Raw genomic sequence first — 19,141 nt, forward strand, 5'->3', positions numbered from 1 at the left:
GATGTGGCAGTGATGGTAGTTGATCCAGGTCAGCTCTGATTCTGCAGACCTAATGACCAAAGCCATTTCATTGATGACCAGACCCTGCTTTCACTTTATAATGGTCGGGTGTGGTCTGAGCGATCTGAAGATCTGAAGGTCTCTTTTCTGTCAATAGATAAATATGTGAAGTAGGGGGAGGGGGCAGTGTTCCCTTTAACTTTTTGCTGTGGATGGGTACTCTCTCTCTTTTACTTGTTTCAGTCATTTGACTGCGGCCATGCTGGAGCACTGCCTTTAATCGAGCAACTCGACCCCGGCACTTATTCTTTTGTAAGCCCAGTACTTATTCTATCAGTCTCTTTTGCTGAACCGCTAAGTAACGAGGACGTAAACAGACCAGCATCGGTTGTCAAGCAATGCTAGGGGGACAAACACAGACACACAAACATACACGCACACACATATATATATACATATATACGACGGGCTTCTTTCAGTTTCCGTCTACCAAATCCACTCACAAGGCTTTGGTCGGCTCGGGGCTATAGCAGAAGACACTTACCCAAGGTGCCACGCAGTGGGACTGAACCCGGAACCATGTGGTTGGTTAGCAAGCTACTTACCACACAGCCACTCCTGCGCCTACATGAATTTGTTTATATGATTTTTTTTTTTTTGGTTACAAAGTCTATATACACAGCTCTGCAAGTATATACACAACCATCGGTTGTGGCTTTGGTATGTGTTGAGAAGATTAAGAATGTGTACGATGACCGACTGGCGTGGTGTTTTGCTTAGAAATGTAGAGATTTTATTCTTTGTATATAGAATGACATCCCTGGGACCTCTGACTTGGAATGACCCCCACCCCCATCAAGCAAGAACTTGAAGTCAAGCAAACATAGGGGATCGACTTTGTGGCTTTAGTTAATTAATCATTATTTTGTTGGTGTCTTTTATTTCCTTTTTTTTCTTTTGTTTATTTCTTACCCCCAAAAAATCCAGTTATAGTAATTAATTGCAAAGCCCTAAGAGAGAGCTGGGAGATGAACCCAAACCTTACAGGATTTGAAACAAGGAACAAAACAACCATTATTTACCTCTGTTTCTCTGTACAAAGTATATAAACCCAAAGAAACTGGAAGTAGCTCTAGGGAACTGGTATTGTTCAGCTTGTCCCTCATTATGAGGGGACAGATTTTAGTGATGGGTTGGTGAGTTAGAACAGATTAGGGGCTGAGTCAGATTTGAGTGAATCCCTTGTTATTTGTCTATAAGCTTCTCTGCTCATTTGATGTGTTTTCAATTTGCAGCGGAGGAGTCAGTCACAGCCAAACTCTTGTCCTACAACCGTGCCAACCGAGCCGTGGCAGTTTTATGTAACCATCAGCGGTCAGTGCCTAAAAACTTCAGCAAACAGATGGAGAACTTGCAGAATAAGGTTTGTGATTTTTTATTGTTTTCTTGCCACAGAAACATAGACAAATGTTTTAACCCTTTCGTTACCATATTTCTGTTGAGATGCTCTGTGCTTCTTTCAGTTACTTTAAATATAAGAAAGAATTTAGTAAAATAACTTAGTTATCATTAAGCTAGTGTTAGGAACATAAATTGTGACTAAGGTTTGGTGGAAGATTTTAATTCAAAACTTATGAAAACAAGACATTTGTATTACAGAGCCAGAGCCGGTTTCAGCCGGGTTGGTATCAAAAGGGTTAATTTTCAGATTTTGTTTCACATAGTTGTTTGACTTGTTAGAAATAGCAGCCAAATCTTGTGCAAATTGAAGGCACATTTGACTGACTGTCTTTAAACCTTTCGTTACCATATTTATTTTGAGATGCTCTGTGTTTCTTTTAATTACTTTAAATATAACAAAGAATTTAGTATTCAGTTAGTGTTAGGAACATAAATTGTGATTAAAGTTTGGTGGAAGATTTTGATTAAAAACTTATGAAAACAAGACATTTGCACTGCAGAGTCAGAGCCAGTTTTAGCCAGGTTGGAAACGAAAGAGTTAAAGTATAAAAAAAAAATGTGTGCATATAAGCAAAAAAGGAAAACAAGAATGTTAACTCTTTAGCATTTCAGCTGGTCAGATCTGGTCCCTCACACCAACCCTGAAATATCATTCTATTGAAATTAACAGTTGCCTCGTGAAAACCTCAAAGCTACAAGATAATGCACAATTAATTGAAAACAGTGTAATTAAATAAAATAATAATGAAATTATTGTATACAGTGCTCAGGTGCACCACAACTTGTCAGAGTATATGCAGTAATGTACAAATGTCTGGAAAGCGAACAATGCACGAGTCAGATACATGCCAAAATCAAGTGTAGTGTTGGTGAATCTCAGAAAGCATGGAAGTTTTGAAGGATGCAGTGCTCCGACAACTAACAACTGATGCCGGCAGTTTGTTCCATGCTTCCATTATAATTGAGAGAGTAATCTGAATGCTGAAGGGCTGAATAGAGACATTGACAGTGAGTCGAGGTAAACTTAGGTCACATCTCTCTGCTTGACGCCTTCTTTTTGACCTGAACTAAACAAGAATTAAATGACAACAACCAACAACAGTGGCCGACTTGAGGCAGAGCACATGTGTCACATTGTAAGCTGTGTAGATAACGTCACTGGAATTAAGTTGAATGACAGAAAAGATGCAGAAATATGAAGATAACATGAATCATTCCTGTGAAATAAGTAATACACACACAGACAGACATTTTATTTATGTCAGAAATATATTGTTTATATCAGAGAGAAAAATGACCTTCTGGTTATGGATGACCAGTGTTAGCTTCCCATCTGGAAAGGAGATTGTGTGTCCTTTTGCTCGGAGTTTTGCTGTGTTTAAAGGAATAACAAAAGCTGACAGATCATCATCATCGTTTAGCATCTGCTTTCCATGCTGGCATGGGTTGGACGGTGTGACTGAGGACTGGCAAGCCAAGAGGCTGCTCCAATCTGAGCTGGCAAGGTTTCTACAGCTGGATGCCCTTCCTAACGCCAACAACTCTGAGAGTGTAGTGGGTGCTTTTTATGTGCCTCTTGTATGGGAGCCAGTCAGGCAGCCCTGGCATCAACCACACTTGAATGGTGCTTTTTACGTGTCACTGGCACGGGTGCCCATCAGACGGCACTGGCATCTACTATGATTTCGCTTGACCCAACAGGTCTTCTCAAGCACAGCATGTCTCCAAGATTGTAATAAATCTAGAACAGACATAAATTGTTGTCGTGTCTCTCACGCTTTCTGCAGTGCATTGATGTCTCTACAACAAAAGCTTTCCCGATTAAGCTTGAGTTCTCCCTTCAAATGAAGCTGTGAGGGTTACTTTGGTCTGACTTTCTCATTGTGTTTTCTTTGCAAAGATATTGGAGTGGTTTGCTATTGCCCTTCCTAAATGGGTGGCTGTTGGCCCACTAGGAGCTCATCCAACCTTCAACTGGTCTTGTTTTTAGGTCTGACACCCTCCTTACAAGAGCAACAAACTACCAAGTGTGGTGGTGGTGGTGGTGGGCGCCAGTTTGGTTGCTGACCACTCGGCCATAGAACAAGTAGCATTGGTTTACATGGTTCCAGTAGCAGGTCTCATTGGCCTGTGATGAGATCCCTGACCTGATTCAATAGTTACAACTCCCTCTGCTAAAAAAGGTGGTGGGGGAGGCTCAGAACTTCCAGAATGTGCCTCATAGTCCCACAAGTACCATTTTTTTCTCAGTCCCTTCATCCCTGCTCCCTGTAACTCTTCCTCTTTCTCCTCACACTTATTAGTTGCTTACTAATACTCTGAGTAATTTCACTAATTTTGTTATTTTTCAGATAAAAGCAAAGATGGATGTAATTAAAGAGGGTAAGAAGCAGGTGAAAGATGCCAAAAGTGACTACAAGAATCTCAAAACAGAGAAGGCTAAAAGGTGAGCTCAGTTTTTCTGCCCTTTTCCGCAGCCCATCTGGGGTCCACTGGGTAGCAAGGCGTCTTCACTTTCCCTGTATTGTCATCACACATTCACTTTTCGCAGCCCTTCTTTTGTGTTAAATCTGTATTGAAAGGTTCTGGACATTGAAATGTTTGTGTTTGATTTCTGTGAGCAAGTGGGGTTTTTTTTGTGAAGCTGAAAATCTGTTCTTGTTGTGAAGCTGTTGCCTACATTTTCTAATGGCATCATGACCAAGCTGGAGCAAATAAATTAATGTCTTATTTTGCTTTTGTTGTCCGTCCAGTCAGTGTTTAGATCAGTGGTTCTCGACCTTGGATCTCGGGGCCACATGTGGCTCTTGACAATAAATATAATAATAAGTTATCATTTAATGTCCATTGTCCATGCTGGCATGGGTTGGATGGTTTGACCAGGCTGGTAAGCTGGAAGGCTGTACCAGACTCCAGTCTGGTTTGGCATCGTCTCTATGGTTGGATGCCCTTCCTAATGCCAACCACTCCAAGAGTGCAATGGGTGCTTTTACGTGCCACCCAACACAGGTGCCAGTTTGCGTGACACCAGTATGGCATCTGTTTAACTTTGTGTGGTGCAACCCACTAAAAAAGATCCAGGTTTTGAATCTGGCAAAGGACATTAAGAAGGCGAAGAACTGCTTGTTTAGAGGTGTATGAAGTGCAAGTAATTAACAGGTACAATAGAAACAAACGAGAGTTACCTGGGTTTTTGTTTGTTTTTTTTTCCTTACTTGTTCCATGTTGTCTCGGCTGTAAACCCTTGTTCCTATTCATCATCATCATCGTTTACCACCTGCCTCCCACACTGGCACAGATGTCTAAATAGAAAGATGGTTGCATGTTGCGAGGGTGCTGGGAATGAAAGATTCCTCGTGAACATGTCATAAGTCTGAATACAAAAGTTCCAGTAGAAGAATGGGGCTCGTGGGGTCGGAGCGTAAGCCATCTCTCTGCTTCATCTCATGTCTGTATTTCATCCTTGTTGTATCTCATTCGATTTCATTATATTTTGTAAAATTTTAAAAGTCATATAATCATTGTGTGTCTGACCCCAATCAGGCTGTATTGTCCCCCTCTATGTTTGGGCCCTTGTGGCTAATAAAGAAATTGGATGTCTAAATAGAAGTAATTTTTATTAACTCCCCATTTCCTCAGTTCTTTGTTTGTTTGTCTCATATCTAATCCATCTTTTCTGGTCCCTAATTCTCTGCCCTTTATTTTGCAGCTTATATGAGAAAAAGAAAAAGCAACTGGAGCGCTTGCAAGAGCAGCTCTGTAAACTAGAGGTGCAAGCTACAGATAAGGTAAGTTTGGCATTCATTGTATGTGGCCCCTGGTTGGCCCAGATTCGACAGTCCTGGGGTACACAGGGAGACAATTGAATGTCAGGTCCATTTTCCCACACTGCACATCCTTGCATGCAGTGATGAATTATAAGGGACTGCATAGTAGTGTGTTCAATAATAGGGTCCCGAAAAGGGTTACAGTAATGTGGGGTGGGGTGAGGGTGTACATAGGGTTAGTGGTGTCACTGTTTTAGGAGATTACATTTGGGGTGGTGGATAAAGCAATGATGTAAACAATGGAAGATGGTGGCCAGTAAAGCTCCAGCTTAGACATGACCTCATTAATCCACCTTAAACTCTGGTATGTCCTTACCCTGGGAGAAGGGTGGAAGTGAACATGGGCCAGTTTTTGAGCTCAAAACAGTAAACTCTCACCCATACACAAATCATTATCATCATTTAACGTCCGCTTTCCTTGCTAGCATGGGTTGGACGATTTGACCGGGGTCTGGAAAGCCAGGAGGCCGCACCAGGCTCCAATCTTGATCTGGCAGAGTTTCTACAGCTGGATGTCCTTCCTAACGCCAACCACTCCAAGAGTGTAGTGGGTGCTTTTTACGTGCCACCAGCACACAAATAGTAGCAATTGTAAAACTTTCTCACATAATGAGTTTGTCAGAACAGAACCCTCTCACCCAATCATCCAAGTTTCCTTTGCTCTGTGTCCCTGTTTTGTTTCCCTTTGATCTATTTACAGGAAATGTGATTATTTTATGGGACTTTCTGTTTTCTTTTAATTACAGGACGAGAATAAAGAAATTGCTTTGGGCACCTCAAAATTAAACTATTTAGATCCAAGGATCTCTGTTGCCTGGTAAGTACCGATTCCTCTGACCTTCTGTATGAAGAAATCAATGTATCGTTCCTTTAGAATTGTTGTCTAAACCCTGACGTGGCTGATAGACATTTCATAGGGAAATGGTAGCTGTTGATATTGTTTAGTAGTAATATTGGTCCTGAGCCTGCAGACCTATGATCAAAGATATTCCAGCCATGATCCTCCCATCAGACACAGTGCATTCAGGTCTACATTATTCAGTACTTTTTTTTTCATTTTTTGATAGTTATATGATTTAAGGAAGATTTGGCTGCTATTTCTAATAGGTCAAACAAACATCTTCAGTCCCTTGTTCAATTGCCATCCAGAGGTGGTCAGCCTTGGTGATGGCCAGTTTCAGGAGAACCACACACAGTAAATTTGTTGTCCTTCAAGATAAAAGTCATAGTACTGTATTGTTTTATTTGCCTCAGGCTACTTTGCTACTAATAGGTACCACTCCTTTTGTTGGGGATTAGCTCTGATCTGAAGCCTGAATCTTGTAACTAACGGCATAACCATAACCGGTTTGTAGGGAGTTTTGTGATCAATCAGATCAAATGAATTCACAGAAACCCCTTTGTTTTTGTTGTTTAACACCGGGTCATCTTTAACTGAACAGACCTACAATCAAAGCTGTTCCAGTTATGACCATCCTGTCTTTGCATATCAACACAAAGGGATTTGTCTAAGGTCGATAAATTAAGTACCAGTGACGCACTGGGGTCGATGTAATCGACATAATCCCTTTGTCCTTTTTGTCCCTTCTGTGTTTAGCCCCTTGTGGGCAGTAAAGAAATAACTCTCATTTTTTTTTTATATACTCTTTTACTTGTTTCAGTCATTTGACTGCGGCCATGCTGGAGCACCGCCTTCTAATCGAGCAACTCGGCCCTGGGACTTATTCTTTGTAAGCCCAGTACTTATTCTATCGGTGTCTTTTGCCGAACCGCTAAGTAATGGGGACATAAACACACCAGCATCGGTTGTCAAACAATGCTAGGGGGACAAACACACACAAGCACATATATATACATATATACGACGGGCTTCTTTCAGTTTCCGTCTACCAAATCCACTCACAAGGCTTTGGTCAGCCCAAGGCTATAGCAGAAGACACTTGCCGAAGGTGTCAAGAAGTGGACTGAACCCGGAACCATGTGGTTGGTTTGCAAGCTACTTACCACACAGCCACTCCTGCGCCTATTGTTCATTCTTTTCATTTTTAATTTTTTTTCCATATGTCATCTCTTTATATATTTATATATTTAAACTTCTCGTTTTTTTTTTTCAGGTGCAAAAAATGGGAAGCCCCACTGGAAAAGATTTATAACAAGACCCAACGTGAGAAGTTCCGTTGGGCCATTGACATGGCAACACCAGACTTCAGGTTTTAATAACAACTGGCACCCTAGGCCTGAATCTACTTTACCTTGACATATTATGATTGTTATTTTTTTTTTTTTTTTATCATTTCACTTTTTATTTTTTAAAAGAAAGGCAAGAAGAAGAATAAGAGAGAAAAAAAAAAGTTTGTAATAGCAAGTGTTATGGGGAAAGCAATAGTCTTTATTTTTTATTTATTATCAGAATTATTATTATTATTATTATTATTATTATTATTATTATTATTATTATTATTTATAATTTAATTAATTATTGTATTTTTCCATTTCCTCTCCCATTGTTGGCATCCTGGTTTTCTCTCTGTAGTCACCCTTCTCAATGTGTATTTTTGTGCAGCTCACTTTCAAATCCTCTTTCTACCCCAACTCCCATCATCCTCATCATCATCATCATTAATATTATTATTATTATTATTACTATTATTATTATAAATATTATTATTAATATTATGACTATTGTTTTTATTTTAAATATTATTATTATTATTATTACATTTTATTATGATGATTACTATTGAATCATATCCCAAGAAAATTCCTGTTTCCAAGTAGGCTGAGGCAGTGAAAGAAGACAAGGGGGAAGGAGAGGGTGGGTGTGATGTTGTAGCACGAAAAATGCTACGGCCAAGGAAATCTCATGGTATGTCTCTTGACCGGCACTTGACCAACGCGATGCCACTGACCATATTTACATACACACACACACGTGTGTATACGCACACACACACATGCAGCACGAGTGCATGTAGGTGTGTATGTGAAGCTTTGGCCAGTCGTCCATGCAAACAAACATGTAAAGAATTCAATTCATATCTGACTTGGAGCTTTTCACTGTATATTTAGTAAGAAACAAAAAGAAACAAAAATAAAATAATTAAACATAATGAGTAATTTTTAGTGTTGCTTTTGTTGGTCTTTATCATCATCATCATCATCATCATCATCATCATCATCATCATCATCATCATCATCATCATCATCATCATCATCATCATCATCATCATCATCATCATCGTCGTCATTATTATCACCTCCGCCTTAGCAAAGGCAGAGGTATTGTTTTCAGTTACATTTGTTTGTTTGTCTGTGGACAAGATATTTCAAGAACCGATGAATGGATTCAGTTGAAACTTTCAGGGATGTTTGGCCTCGTGACTGGCACAAACTGATTAGATTTTGGGGCCGATCCGGTACTGGAAAGGGATTCTGGGTTATTTTTCCTGTTTTTTTTTTTACTTAATTTTTGAGGGCGGTCGGGTTCCCTTTTAGTATTCTCATTTGTGAGAGCATTTGAGTTTATTTCAGATATTCTCAATTAAAAAAATCATCTCTGTGTGCTCTTGTTGGAGGGAGGGGGGATATTTATTTTTTTATTTATTTTGTCTGCCTTCACATTCTAATTTCAAATTCTGTCAAGGTTGACTTTGCCTTCCATCCTTTTGGGGGTTGATAAATTAAGTACCAGTTGAACACTGGGGGTCAATATAATCGACTCATACCCTCCCATCCACCCCCTCCCCCCGAACCAAAAATTCAAGATTGTTGTTTATCATTTATGCACAAAAATTTCTTTGATTTTGCAACATTCACCATCGAAGACTGTTGTGTGTCTGTCAGTGTTGAATGGACAGGAATTGTGTGTGTTTTTAGTAACACTCTTACAATCATGAGTGCAGCCCCCAAACATTAACCGAATGTGATGTTTGTTTTTTGAAAATGGTTTGAATTAATCCTGCATCATCTTGTAGTTTAGAGATTTCAGTGATGTGATTTTTCAGTTTTAGAATGTCATGGTAGGGCTGAGGTGAGAGGCGAGATCTGGTCAGTTTCAATATAAAACAGGTTAAATATTTTGGCCGGTTTGAATGCTAAAGGGTTAAACCACCCCCATTTCAATTTGTTGCAATCTAATAACCTCTCAGCGCTTACCAACCTGTCATGGAACTCTGAATTTCCATAGGTATATTCTTTGATGCGTTCTTCAATTCAGCGTGTGTGTGTGTGTGTGAGTTTGTAGATACTCAGACACACACACACTACAGCAGTGGGTTCTCGACCTTGTGGTCTGTGAACCCCTGGTGGTCTGATAAGGTAGTGCTGGTGGGGATTGGAGGTCCGTGAACATGTTAAGCTGACGGACCTTTCCATACCCTGGGGTCTGTGGGAAAACTCATTTAAATAAAAGGGGTGGCCTTGGTACTGAAAAGGCAGGGACCCACCGTGCTGGCACATTATCTTAAAGGTGTGGGAAAGGATCATGTACGTCGTCATCATCGTTGTTTAGTGTCCCCCACCACCACCACCATTTCCGTGTTGACGTGGGTTGGACTGTTTGACAGAAGCTGGCACTCATCAACATCATCATCATCATCGTTTTTCAATGTCCGTCTTCCATGCGTGCATGGGTTAGACGGTTCACAGGAGCTGGCCAGGTAAAAAAAAAAAACACTACCCTATGCTACTTTGCCTGTTTTGGCAGGGTTTTTACGGCTGGATGCCCTTCCTTGCACCAACCACTCTGCAAATATTCTTAATACAGATTTTTTTTTTTCTGTTGGAGGAAGTAAACAAACCCTGGTGGCTGTTGTGTGAAACTATCAAAGAATAAGGGAGATAATTCCCAGAAATGATTTCCTTTCTCTTCTTTTGAGTTGAGTGTCGCTGCATCTCTGCCTTCTCCTGCAGCTTCAGTCTGACCAATGTCTTGTCAATGAATCTGGAAGGTGGAAACTGAAAGAAGCCTGCCATGTGTACATCTAGGTGCCATCATTTAACTTCCATTTTCCATGCATGGTTTGGATGGTTTAACAGGAGCTAGCAAGCCGGAGGATTGCACCAGGCTCTACTCATCTGTCTTGGTGTGTGTGTATATATTTACATATATATTTCTTTATTACCCACAAAGGGCTAAACATAGAGGGGACAAACAAGGACAGACATAGGTATTAAGTCGATTACATCGACCCCAGTGCGTAACTGTTACTTAATTTATCGACCCCGAAAGGATGAAAGGCAAAGTCGACCTCTGCGGAATTTGAACTCAGAACATAAAGACAGACGAAATACCTATTTCTTTACTACCCACAAGGGGCTAAGCATAGAGGGGACAAACAAGGACAGACACATGGATCAAGTCGATTACATCGACCCCAGTGCGTAACTGGTACTTAATTTATCGACCCTGACAGGATGAAAGGCAAAGTCGACCTCGGCAGAATTTGAACTCAGAACGTAACAGCAGACAAAATACCGCTAACGTTTCTGCCAGCTCACCCATCATCATCATCGTTTAGCATCTGCTTTCCATGCTAGCATGGGTTGGACTATATATATTTATATATATATATATACACTTGTGTCAGCCACTGCTTGACACCTGGTGTTGGTTTGTGTATGTGCACATAACTTAGCAGTTCAGTAAAAGGGGATCAATAGAACGAGGCTGAAGTCCAGTGACTGATATGGGTAGAAGAGAATATTTATCTTCATCGATTGAGGTGTGTCTCTGTAGTGTAATAAGGAAGGAATCCCTTTATAATCCGAGGTACATGATGACTGGGGAGACATGTCAGGCGGGGGACAGTGTGATGGCACGTAAAAAGCACCCACTACACTCTCAGAGTGGTTGGTGTTAGGAAGGGCATCCAGCTGTAGAAACTCTGCCAGATCAGACTGGAGCCAGGTGTAGCCTCCAGGCTTCCCAGACCCCGGTCGAACTCTCCAACCCATGCTAGCATGGGAAACGATGATGAGGTATACGCACACATATAAATATAATACACGTATGTATGTGTGGTTTAGGTGTCGTACTCAGGATTTCCTCAGTCCAGGCAGCACTTCGTTTCACATTGCTCTTTGGGTTGGAGAGTAGCTGAATTGCCGGTGCCCTGACAGAGATGCTTTATGGTATGTCTTCCGACTCTCTGCGTACTGAGTTCACCTCCCACCTGCCTGGGGGGAAGAGCAACGGGAAACCACTTCAGTATTCATCCCATGTCTAGTCATGGATGGCCATGGTTCCAGTGATCTACTTAACTGTGGCAGAGGAGAGTAAGCACCACCACCACCCCAAGTCGTATAAAATGTGTTGGAGAAGATCCGCGTGCAGAGAGCTTGCTCATGGATGGACCACTGCTAGACTAGATATACATACATAATCATAATCTTTTAACCTCCGTCTTCCATCCTGGGATGAACTTTGATTAAATGAAGGACTTAATATGGAGCTCATATTTCTTTCAATTTTCGAAAAAATGAAATTCTCATGTAGTTTTGCTTGCTGAGGAGGAAAATTGCCTTCATTTTTTTTTTTCTAGAATTTAATAATAAAAATGTTACAAGCGTTTAAAATGATCTGATTGTAACCTCTCGGCAATTTCTACAAACTGGAAGTCACAGCTGTTTGTCGCCATGGGAACAACAACTTTAACACGGTCTCGCAACCTGCTAGAAATACCAACCAAATCTTCCTTAAACTAGAACAAAGATTCTCAATTCTTTTGTTCCAGTGGACCCCTTTCTCATGTCCAGCAATTGTTGTTCTGCTCCTTGTGAAATGGTTGAGCATCGAACAACCAGCAACCGACACGTATTTGGGATTGATATAATTTTAAAAGTTCAAATCCCAACTCTGCCGACTTTTCCTTCTTTATTTTATTGACCCTCGAAAGATTCGGAAGGAAAAGTCGACAGAGGTCAATAAAATAAAGAAGCAATCAAGTATTGGGTGCCAGTATAATCGATCAATCTCGCTTCCGAAATTGCCAAGAATTTTTATTCAATTTCTTGCTTTGAAACCTGGGGACTGGTTGTTGCTAGGGAGATAATCGTTTCTAAATAAGTCTTGGCCGGGCTTAAGAGATTTCACTTTGAAAGCAAACACCACGACGCACAGACAATACATATGTTTAATATTATTTGTTTTCCCCCTTAAACTTGATCCTTCCAACAAGTAACTGAATCTGGACACAGTTTTAGACGTACACCTACATCATTATTTAGAACTGGCCATCTTATATGAAATTTGAAACCCTTCCTTAGCAACAACAAACAGAATGCCAAATTGCTTTCCCCAGATTTTGCAGAGACGTAAGTTGTTATTTTTAGTTTATTGTGGTTTGAGAGACCCTCTGCTCTCCACCAAACCAAAAAAAAAAAAACATAGTGTGGTAAGTAGCTTGTTTACCAACCACATGGTTCCGGGTTCAGTCCCACTGTGCGGCACCTTGGGCAAGTGTCTTCTGCTATAGCCCCGGGCCGACCAATGCCTTGTGAGTGGATTTGGTAGACGGAAACTGAAAGAAGCCCATCGTATATATGTATGTGTGCGTGTTTGTGTGTCTGTGTTTGTCCCCCTAGCATTGCTTGACAACCGATGCTGGTGTGTTTATGACCCCGTTACTTAGCGGTTGGCAAAAGAGACCGATAGAATAAGTACTGGGCTTACAAAAGAATAAGTCCCAGGGTCGATTTGCTCGACTAAAGGCAGTGCTCCAGCATGGTCGCAGTCAAATGACTAAAACAAGTAAAATAGAGTATTCATTATAGTATTTTCGCGCCAGAAGTTGAACCATTTGGTTTAATGTGTAGGGACCATCTGCTAGAAATAGCAGTCAAATCAGGCCCTACTATCTTAAAAACGAAGGGACACACTGAATAATGTAGTCCCACATAACCCCCTAAAAGGATGGAATATTCATGACCAGGATTGACCATGGGCTGACCATCACTTTCACCATTGTAAATACAGTGACCGTTGACAGGGAACCCATGACCAATGTTGCTTTTGTTCACAAAACATAAAATTGGTGAATATTCGCTTGTAGATATGGTGGCACAACAAAATGCAAGCAATTAATGGCTATAAAATATTTAAAAATATATATAAGTACAGTAAAAACTCATGCTCTCTCCCTCTCTCATATAGAAAATAAATTTCTGAAAATATCAAGGGTTTTTAATGAATTCTCCTCTGTTAAATAACATTGTTTCACCGTGTTGGCAGACTGGGGTGAATATTTGGTTGAAATGGTGTTGAAGTAATGGCAAAAGTTCTTTCTCGAATGTTGTGAAAGGTCAAATTAATTAATTAATTGCTGCACACATTAATGAATGATGCATCTTCAGGAAGATTTGTCTTGGAACTGCAATAAAAAAAAACAAAAAAATTTAATAATAATAATTTATTTCTTTACTACCCACAAGGGGCTAATCACAGAGGGGACAGACAAAGGGATTAAGTCGATTATATCGACCCCAGTGCGTAACTGGTACTTAATTTATCGACCCCAAGAGGATGAAAGGCAAAGTGGACCTCAGCGGAATTTGAACTCAGAACGTAACGACAGACGAAATACGGCTACGCATTTCGCCCAGGGCACTAACGTTTCTGCCAGCTCACCGCCTTTTAATAATAATAAGAAGAAGAAGAAGACACTTGACAAGAAATGGAGGCAAAATTGAAGGGGAGAGAAAGAGTGAAACTTACAGGTGACCCTGAACTTTATAGGTTTCTTGTCAGATGGGGAAGCAAGGTGTCCCCATCCTCCACCTCCTCATTACATTCACTGGGTTTCGCTTGCTGTTGTTGTTGTTGTTGTTGTCCTCTCCTCCTGAAAGCTGTTCTTTTGATGGTCACCTTCAACAAAACATGCAGAATAATTATTTCAGATTTTTGCCATAAGGGCAGCCTGGGGATGAGTCAGTTAGATCGACCCCCCGACTCCTTCCCCACCAGTGTTGTTCAACTGGTACTTTATTTATCGACCCCCAAAAGGATGAAAGGCAAAATCAACCTCGGCGGAATTTGAACTCGGAAAGCAGCAACGGGCGAAATACTGCAAAGCATTTCTGCCAGTTCACTACCTTGGACAATAGATGGGGTGGTCATGGTGATGCGGAATACTTGTGGTATCGAGGGAGATAGGGTGGCAGGGGTGTAATAAAGGGTTGACCCCTTTATTACCAGGCACAGTCCATCTTGAATTACACATAGCCACAATGGTTGAGTGTTCCATAGACATTTGTATCCGTAACTTAATCCTGCCTCAACAGAATCTGTGGTGGATCCAGATGCTGCAGAGGAGCACTGAATCCAGGAACTCCGGATTGCAAACCAAAATTCTCTGCAATTTGTCAGATGAAAAGTTGTAAATGGAATCATGTGAATGTATGAGTAGAAACACAGTCACGACATTCGCTGCATACATATACACATCCACACAATGGGCAGCAGTTGGCATTATAAACACACACAACCCATTTTCTACATACATGCGCAGGAGTGGCTGTGTGGTAAGTAGCTTGCTAACCAACCACATGGTACCGGGTTCAGTCCCACTGCGTGGCATCTTGGGCAAGTGTCTTCTGCTATAGCCTCGGGCCGACCAATGCCTTGTGAGTGGATTTGGTAGACGGAAACTGAAAGAAGCCTGTCGTATATATGTATATATATATATATGTATGTGTGTGTGTTTGTCCCCCTAGCATTGCTTGACAACCGATGTTGGTGTGTTTACGTCCCCGTCACTTAGCGGTTCGGCAAAAGAGACCGATAGAATAAGTACTGGGCTTACAAAGAATAAGTCCCGGGGTCGATTTGCTCGACTAAAGGCAGTGCTCCAGCATGGCCACAGTCAAATGACTGAAACAAGTAAAAGAGTAAAAGAGTATGCTTACAAACACTACAGACACACCACAACAGAGATATATCAATAACAAACAAGTAACCACAGAGTTTTCGTAGAATCTAGATACCTACGCTCGTTCATTGTTACGTAACTTGATGTCGTCAATTCCGATTTATCTTCACGTGTTTTTCCTCTCTTGTAACTGTTAAATGAAAAAAAATAATAAACACTTTTATATATATAACTAGCAGTATCGCCCGGCGTTGCTCGGGTTTGTAAGGGAAATAACTATATAAGCATTTTTAGAGATGTAAAGTATAATAGCCATCTCAATATGGCTAACCACAAAGGGTGGGGGTGTTACTGTAGCTTTTTACGTTCTGAGATTTAATAATAAATTTTTAGAGAGTTACTTCCCTTATATAATAGCAAAAAAATGCATTAAAAATGGGAAAAAATGATGGTAATTTTTTTTTAAATCGTAGACGCGCGCTAATACCCAGAAGGGCTCGATATGAATCACGACTATAAGATACCCGGTTTTGGTTAAACTGCACCGCAAAATGTGGGAGTAGTTAGGAATCTAAATCGTAGGAGACAGACAGCACACAACCACACTTTTATATATATATAGATATATACTGAGATATGGATGCTGAACTCACAATGAAAATAATGCAATAAAGAGTATGCTCAAAGCAAAGCCATCGATGCCATATGTGCCAGACTCTTCAACAGTACCGTTCTACCTGTGCTGTTATATGCAGGTGAGATGTGGACTGCTTCGAAGAGGATACATCATTGATGGTCTACGAGGCAAAAGGCCATGGAAAGATCTTTGCTACTATAGGCACAAGGCCTGAAAAGTTTTGGGGAGGAAGTTATTCGATTAGATCAACCTCAGTACGCAACTGGTACTTGATTTATCAACCCTGAAAGGATGAAAGGCAAAGTCGACCTCCGCCATGGAAAGATCCATGCTGGGAATATCATTATGAAAAGCCTATTCAAAGTTGCTGTTGTTGGATGAAGATTATCAAAATTTGGGGCCTGCTGAAGCGCCCTAAATATGAAATAAGGAGTTTGTTTCATTCCGTTGTCAAACATAGTTATGTCCCTTCTTTCTTGAAAGCCCACACGCGAACATTAGATCAAAACGGCAAAAGCTGCCCTCTTTCTGCACAGAAAATGTAAAAATAGCACGTGTATAGTTTCAGTGCCATTGCATGGCACACTGTCCGAGTGTCTTCTACTATAACCTTCGGCTAACCAAAGCTTTGTGAATGAACTTTGTCGACAGAAACTGAACGAAGTCCATCATGTGTGGGTGTTTGTCCCTCACCACTTGACAACCAGCGTTGGTGTGTTTACATCCCTGTAACTTAGCAGTTCAGCAGATGAAACTGATAGAATAAGTACCAGGCTTTAAAAAAAAAGTACTGAAATCATTTCATTCAACTAGAACCCTAAAAGGCAGTGCTCCAGCATGGCTTCAGTCTAATGACCAAGCAAGTAAAAGATAAAAGCTAAAAGATGAATGCACCATTAAAAACTAGGATGGATGAGGATTTAACTGGATTAGCATCCATTCCAAATAAGATTGTTTCTGAAATTGCTTCAATGGGAGAAAATAGAAAGGTTGAACCTACCACCAGCAGCAAATGATGATGACACAGACCAGCAACAACACACCTAATACAGCCAGAGTAACAATGAGAGTTATGTCTAGCGGAGCAGTTTCTGGAAGAAAAACACGTGGAAAAATGTAATGAAAGTTTTTACAATGCATGCTAGCATATATAATATATATATACACACACGCATACACATACATAAAAATTTATCTATCTATATATATATATATACACTTTTTTTTTAACCTTCCATGTTTTCTATATGCTTCTTCTTTCTCAACTTTTCTCATTTCTTCTCTCAGTCAACTTTCAGTTCATCCTGGTTTGTGCCTGACGACTGTGCAGAGATGTTAAACATGTTGTAATTCATTATTTGACATGTTCTCAGCACAAGGAACTATTCTTAGAAGCACTTTAAAACATGTATTGTGTCTATTACACACACACACACACATGTAAACAGGTGAGTTAAGTGAAGCGTTATAACAACTGTCTAAGGGATACTTGTATCCAATGAATCCATTGGTGTATTACCAATATTTGGGGTGGCTAAAACTAAGAATCACGCTAACAGAAACAGCTGTAAGTTGAGATTCTGTCTTTTTGTAATTAATTAATAAATGATAATTAATGTAAATCAATTGTTATTCCTCAATTGTATCTCCATGTTCTTCTTTCTTTGTGTGTGTGTATATATATATTCAAAAGAAAATTTAGAAATAGTTTTAATATAATTTATTATCTGCAAAAATCCAACATATTCTCTTACACCTGTTTCAATTAAGCCTAAAATATTAAAATAGTAATTCTTAAATCGTTGTGTGTGTGTTTATTGATATATATAATATATATATACACACACGCATACACATACATAAAAATTTATCTATCTATATATATATATACACTTTTTTTTTAACCTTCCATGTTTTCTATATGCTTCTTCTTTCTCAACTTTTCTCATTTCTTCTCTCAGTCAACTTTCAGTTCATCCTGGTTTGTGCCTGACGACTGTGCAGAGATGTTAAACATGTTGTAATTCATTATTTGACATGTTCTCAGCACAAGGAACTATTCTTAGAAGCACTTTAAAACATGTATTGTGTCTATTACACACACACACACACATGTAAACAGGTGAGTTAAGTGAAGCGTTATAACAACTGTCTAAGGGATACTTGTATCCAATGAATCCATTGGTGTATTACCAATATTTGGGGTGGCTAAAACTAAGAATCACGCTAACAGAAACAGCTGTAAGTTGAGATTCTGTCTTTTTGTAATTAATTAATAAATGATAATTAATGTAAATCAATTGTTATTCCTCAATTGTATCTCCATGTTCTTCTTTCTTTGTGTGTGTGTATATATATATTCAAAAGAAAATTTAGAAATAGTTTTAATATAATTTATTATCTGCAAAAATCCAACATATTCTCTTACACCTGTTTCAATTAAGCCTAAAATATTAAAATAGTAATTCTTAAATCGTTGTGTGTGTGTTTATTGATATATATATATATATATCATTACACACCTAAGGGCAGATGGACGATGTTTAACTGATTAAGGGTCTGACCAACTACAACCACAATAATTTTCCGATTTTACGAAATAACTGTTTCTCTTATAGATCCATTACCACTATCAGTACGCTAATACTGTGGTTCTCAGTTGGGGTCCACATGGCTCTTAGGGAACCAGATAACCCTTAGGGGATCAATGTAAGATTTTGTCATTAATACTTATCTGTAATAATTTGATAACATTTCTACAACACACAAAATATTTCAACAATTTTAATGCAATTTCTTATATTTAATTATAAAAACTTTAATAGGACTTTCTATTAATCAAATGTCTATGAGGGTCCACGTAAATGAAATAGGGTTCAAAGGGATCCATAGGTAAAAAAATAAAAAATGTTTGGGAACCACAGATATGATACAACTGTCTACTCTACAATAAGAGGCGTGGGCCCCTGGCCAATAATCCTTACCCTCCTGACAATCAGGTAACTTGTAGCCATCAGGACATCCATCTGGACATACCCCAGTGACATGGTGACACTCTGTGTTGTCGAAACAATTACACTGCCGAGAACAGTTCTGACCAAATGTTCCACGTTCACATTCTGAAAGAGACAAACGAAAAAAATAGAAGAAAAGAAGCCCATCTGTGTGGTAAGTAGCTTGCTAACCAACCACATGGTTCCGGGTTCAGTCCCACTGCGTGGCATCTTGGGCAAGTGTCTTCTGCTATAGCCCCGGGCCGACCAATGCCTTGTGAGTGGATTTGGTAGACAGAAACTGAAAGAAGCCTGTCGTATATATGTATATATATATATATATATATATGTTTGTGT

At 39.7% G+C, this 19,141-nt stretch overlaps 2 protein-coding genes across 3 annotated transcripts in view; one reads left to right on the plus strand and one right to left on the minus strand.

Moving 5' to 3' along the window:
• Positions 1–8,409, plus strand: part of LOC115221391 (DNA topoisomerase I, mitochondrial) — a 54,237-nt gene extending 45,828 nt beyond the window's left edge. For both annotated transcript variants that reach the window (XM_029791565.2, XM_036511088.1), the window contains 5 exons: positions 1,296–1,423; positions 3,813–3,907; positions 5,171–5,249; positions 6,035–6,105; positions 7,403–8,409. In XM_029791565.2, coding sequence (XP_029647425.1) covers positions 1,296–1,423; positions 3,813–3,907; positions 5,171–5,249; positions 6,035–6,105; positions 7,403–7,505 — 476 coding nt within the window. In that variant the 3' untranslated portion in view covers positions 7,506–8,409. The remainder of the gene's footprint in view (positions 1–1,295; positions 1,424–3,812; positions 3,908–5,170; positions 5,250–6,034; positions 6,106–7,402) is intronic.
• A 5,043-nt stretch (positions 8,410–13,452) lies between these two features.
• The window catches only part of LOC115221729 (multiple epidermal growth factor-like domains protein 11), a 35,111-nt gene continuing 29,422 nt past the window's right edge, over positions 13,453–19,141 (minus strand). The window contains exons 10-14 of the mRNA XM_029791941.2: positions 18,776–18,910; positions 16,792–16,882; positions 15,274–15,344; positions 14,002–14,151; positions 13,453–13,657 (exon numbers count right to left, since the gene is read on the minus strand). Coding sequence (XP_029647801.1) covers positions 14,078–14,151; positions 15,274–15,344; positions 16,792–16,882; positions 18,776–18,910 — 371 coding nt within the window. The 3' untranslated portion in view covers positions 13,453–13,657; positions 14,002–14,077. The remainder of the gene's footprint in view (positions 13,658–14,001; positions 14,152–15,273; positions 15,345–16,791; positions 16,883–18,775; positions 18,911–19,141) is intronic.

The sequence above is a fragment of the Octopus sinensis genome, linkage group LG18 (genome assembly GCF_006345805.1).
Source record: "Octopus sinensis linkage group LG18, ASM634580v1, whole genome shotgun sequence".
NCBI classification, from domain to species: Eukaryota; Metazoa; Mollusca; class Cephalopoda; order Octopoda; family Octopodidae; genus Octopus; species Octopus sinensis.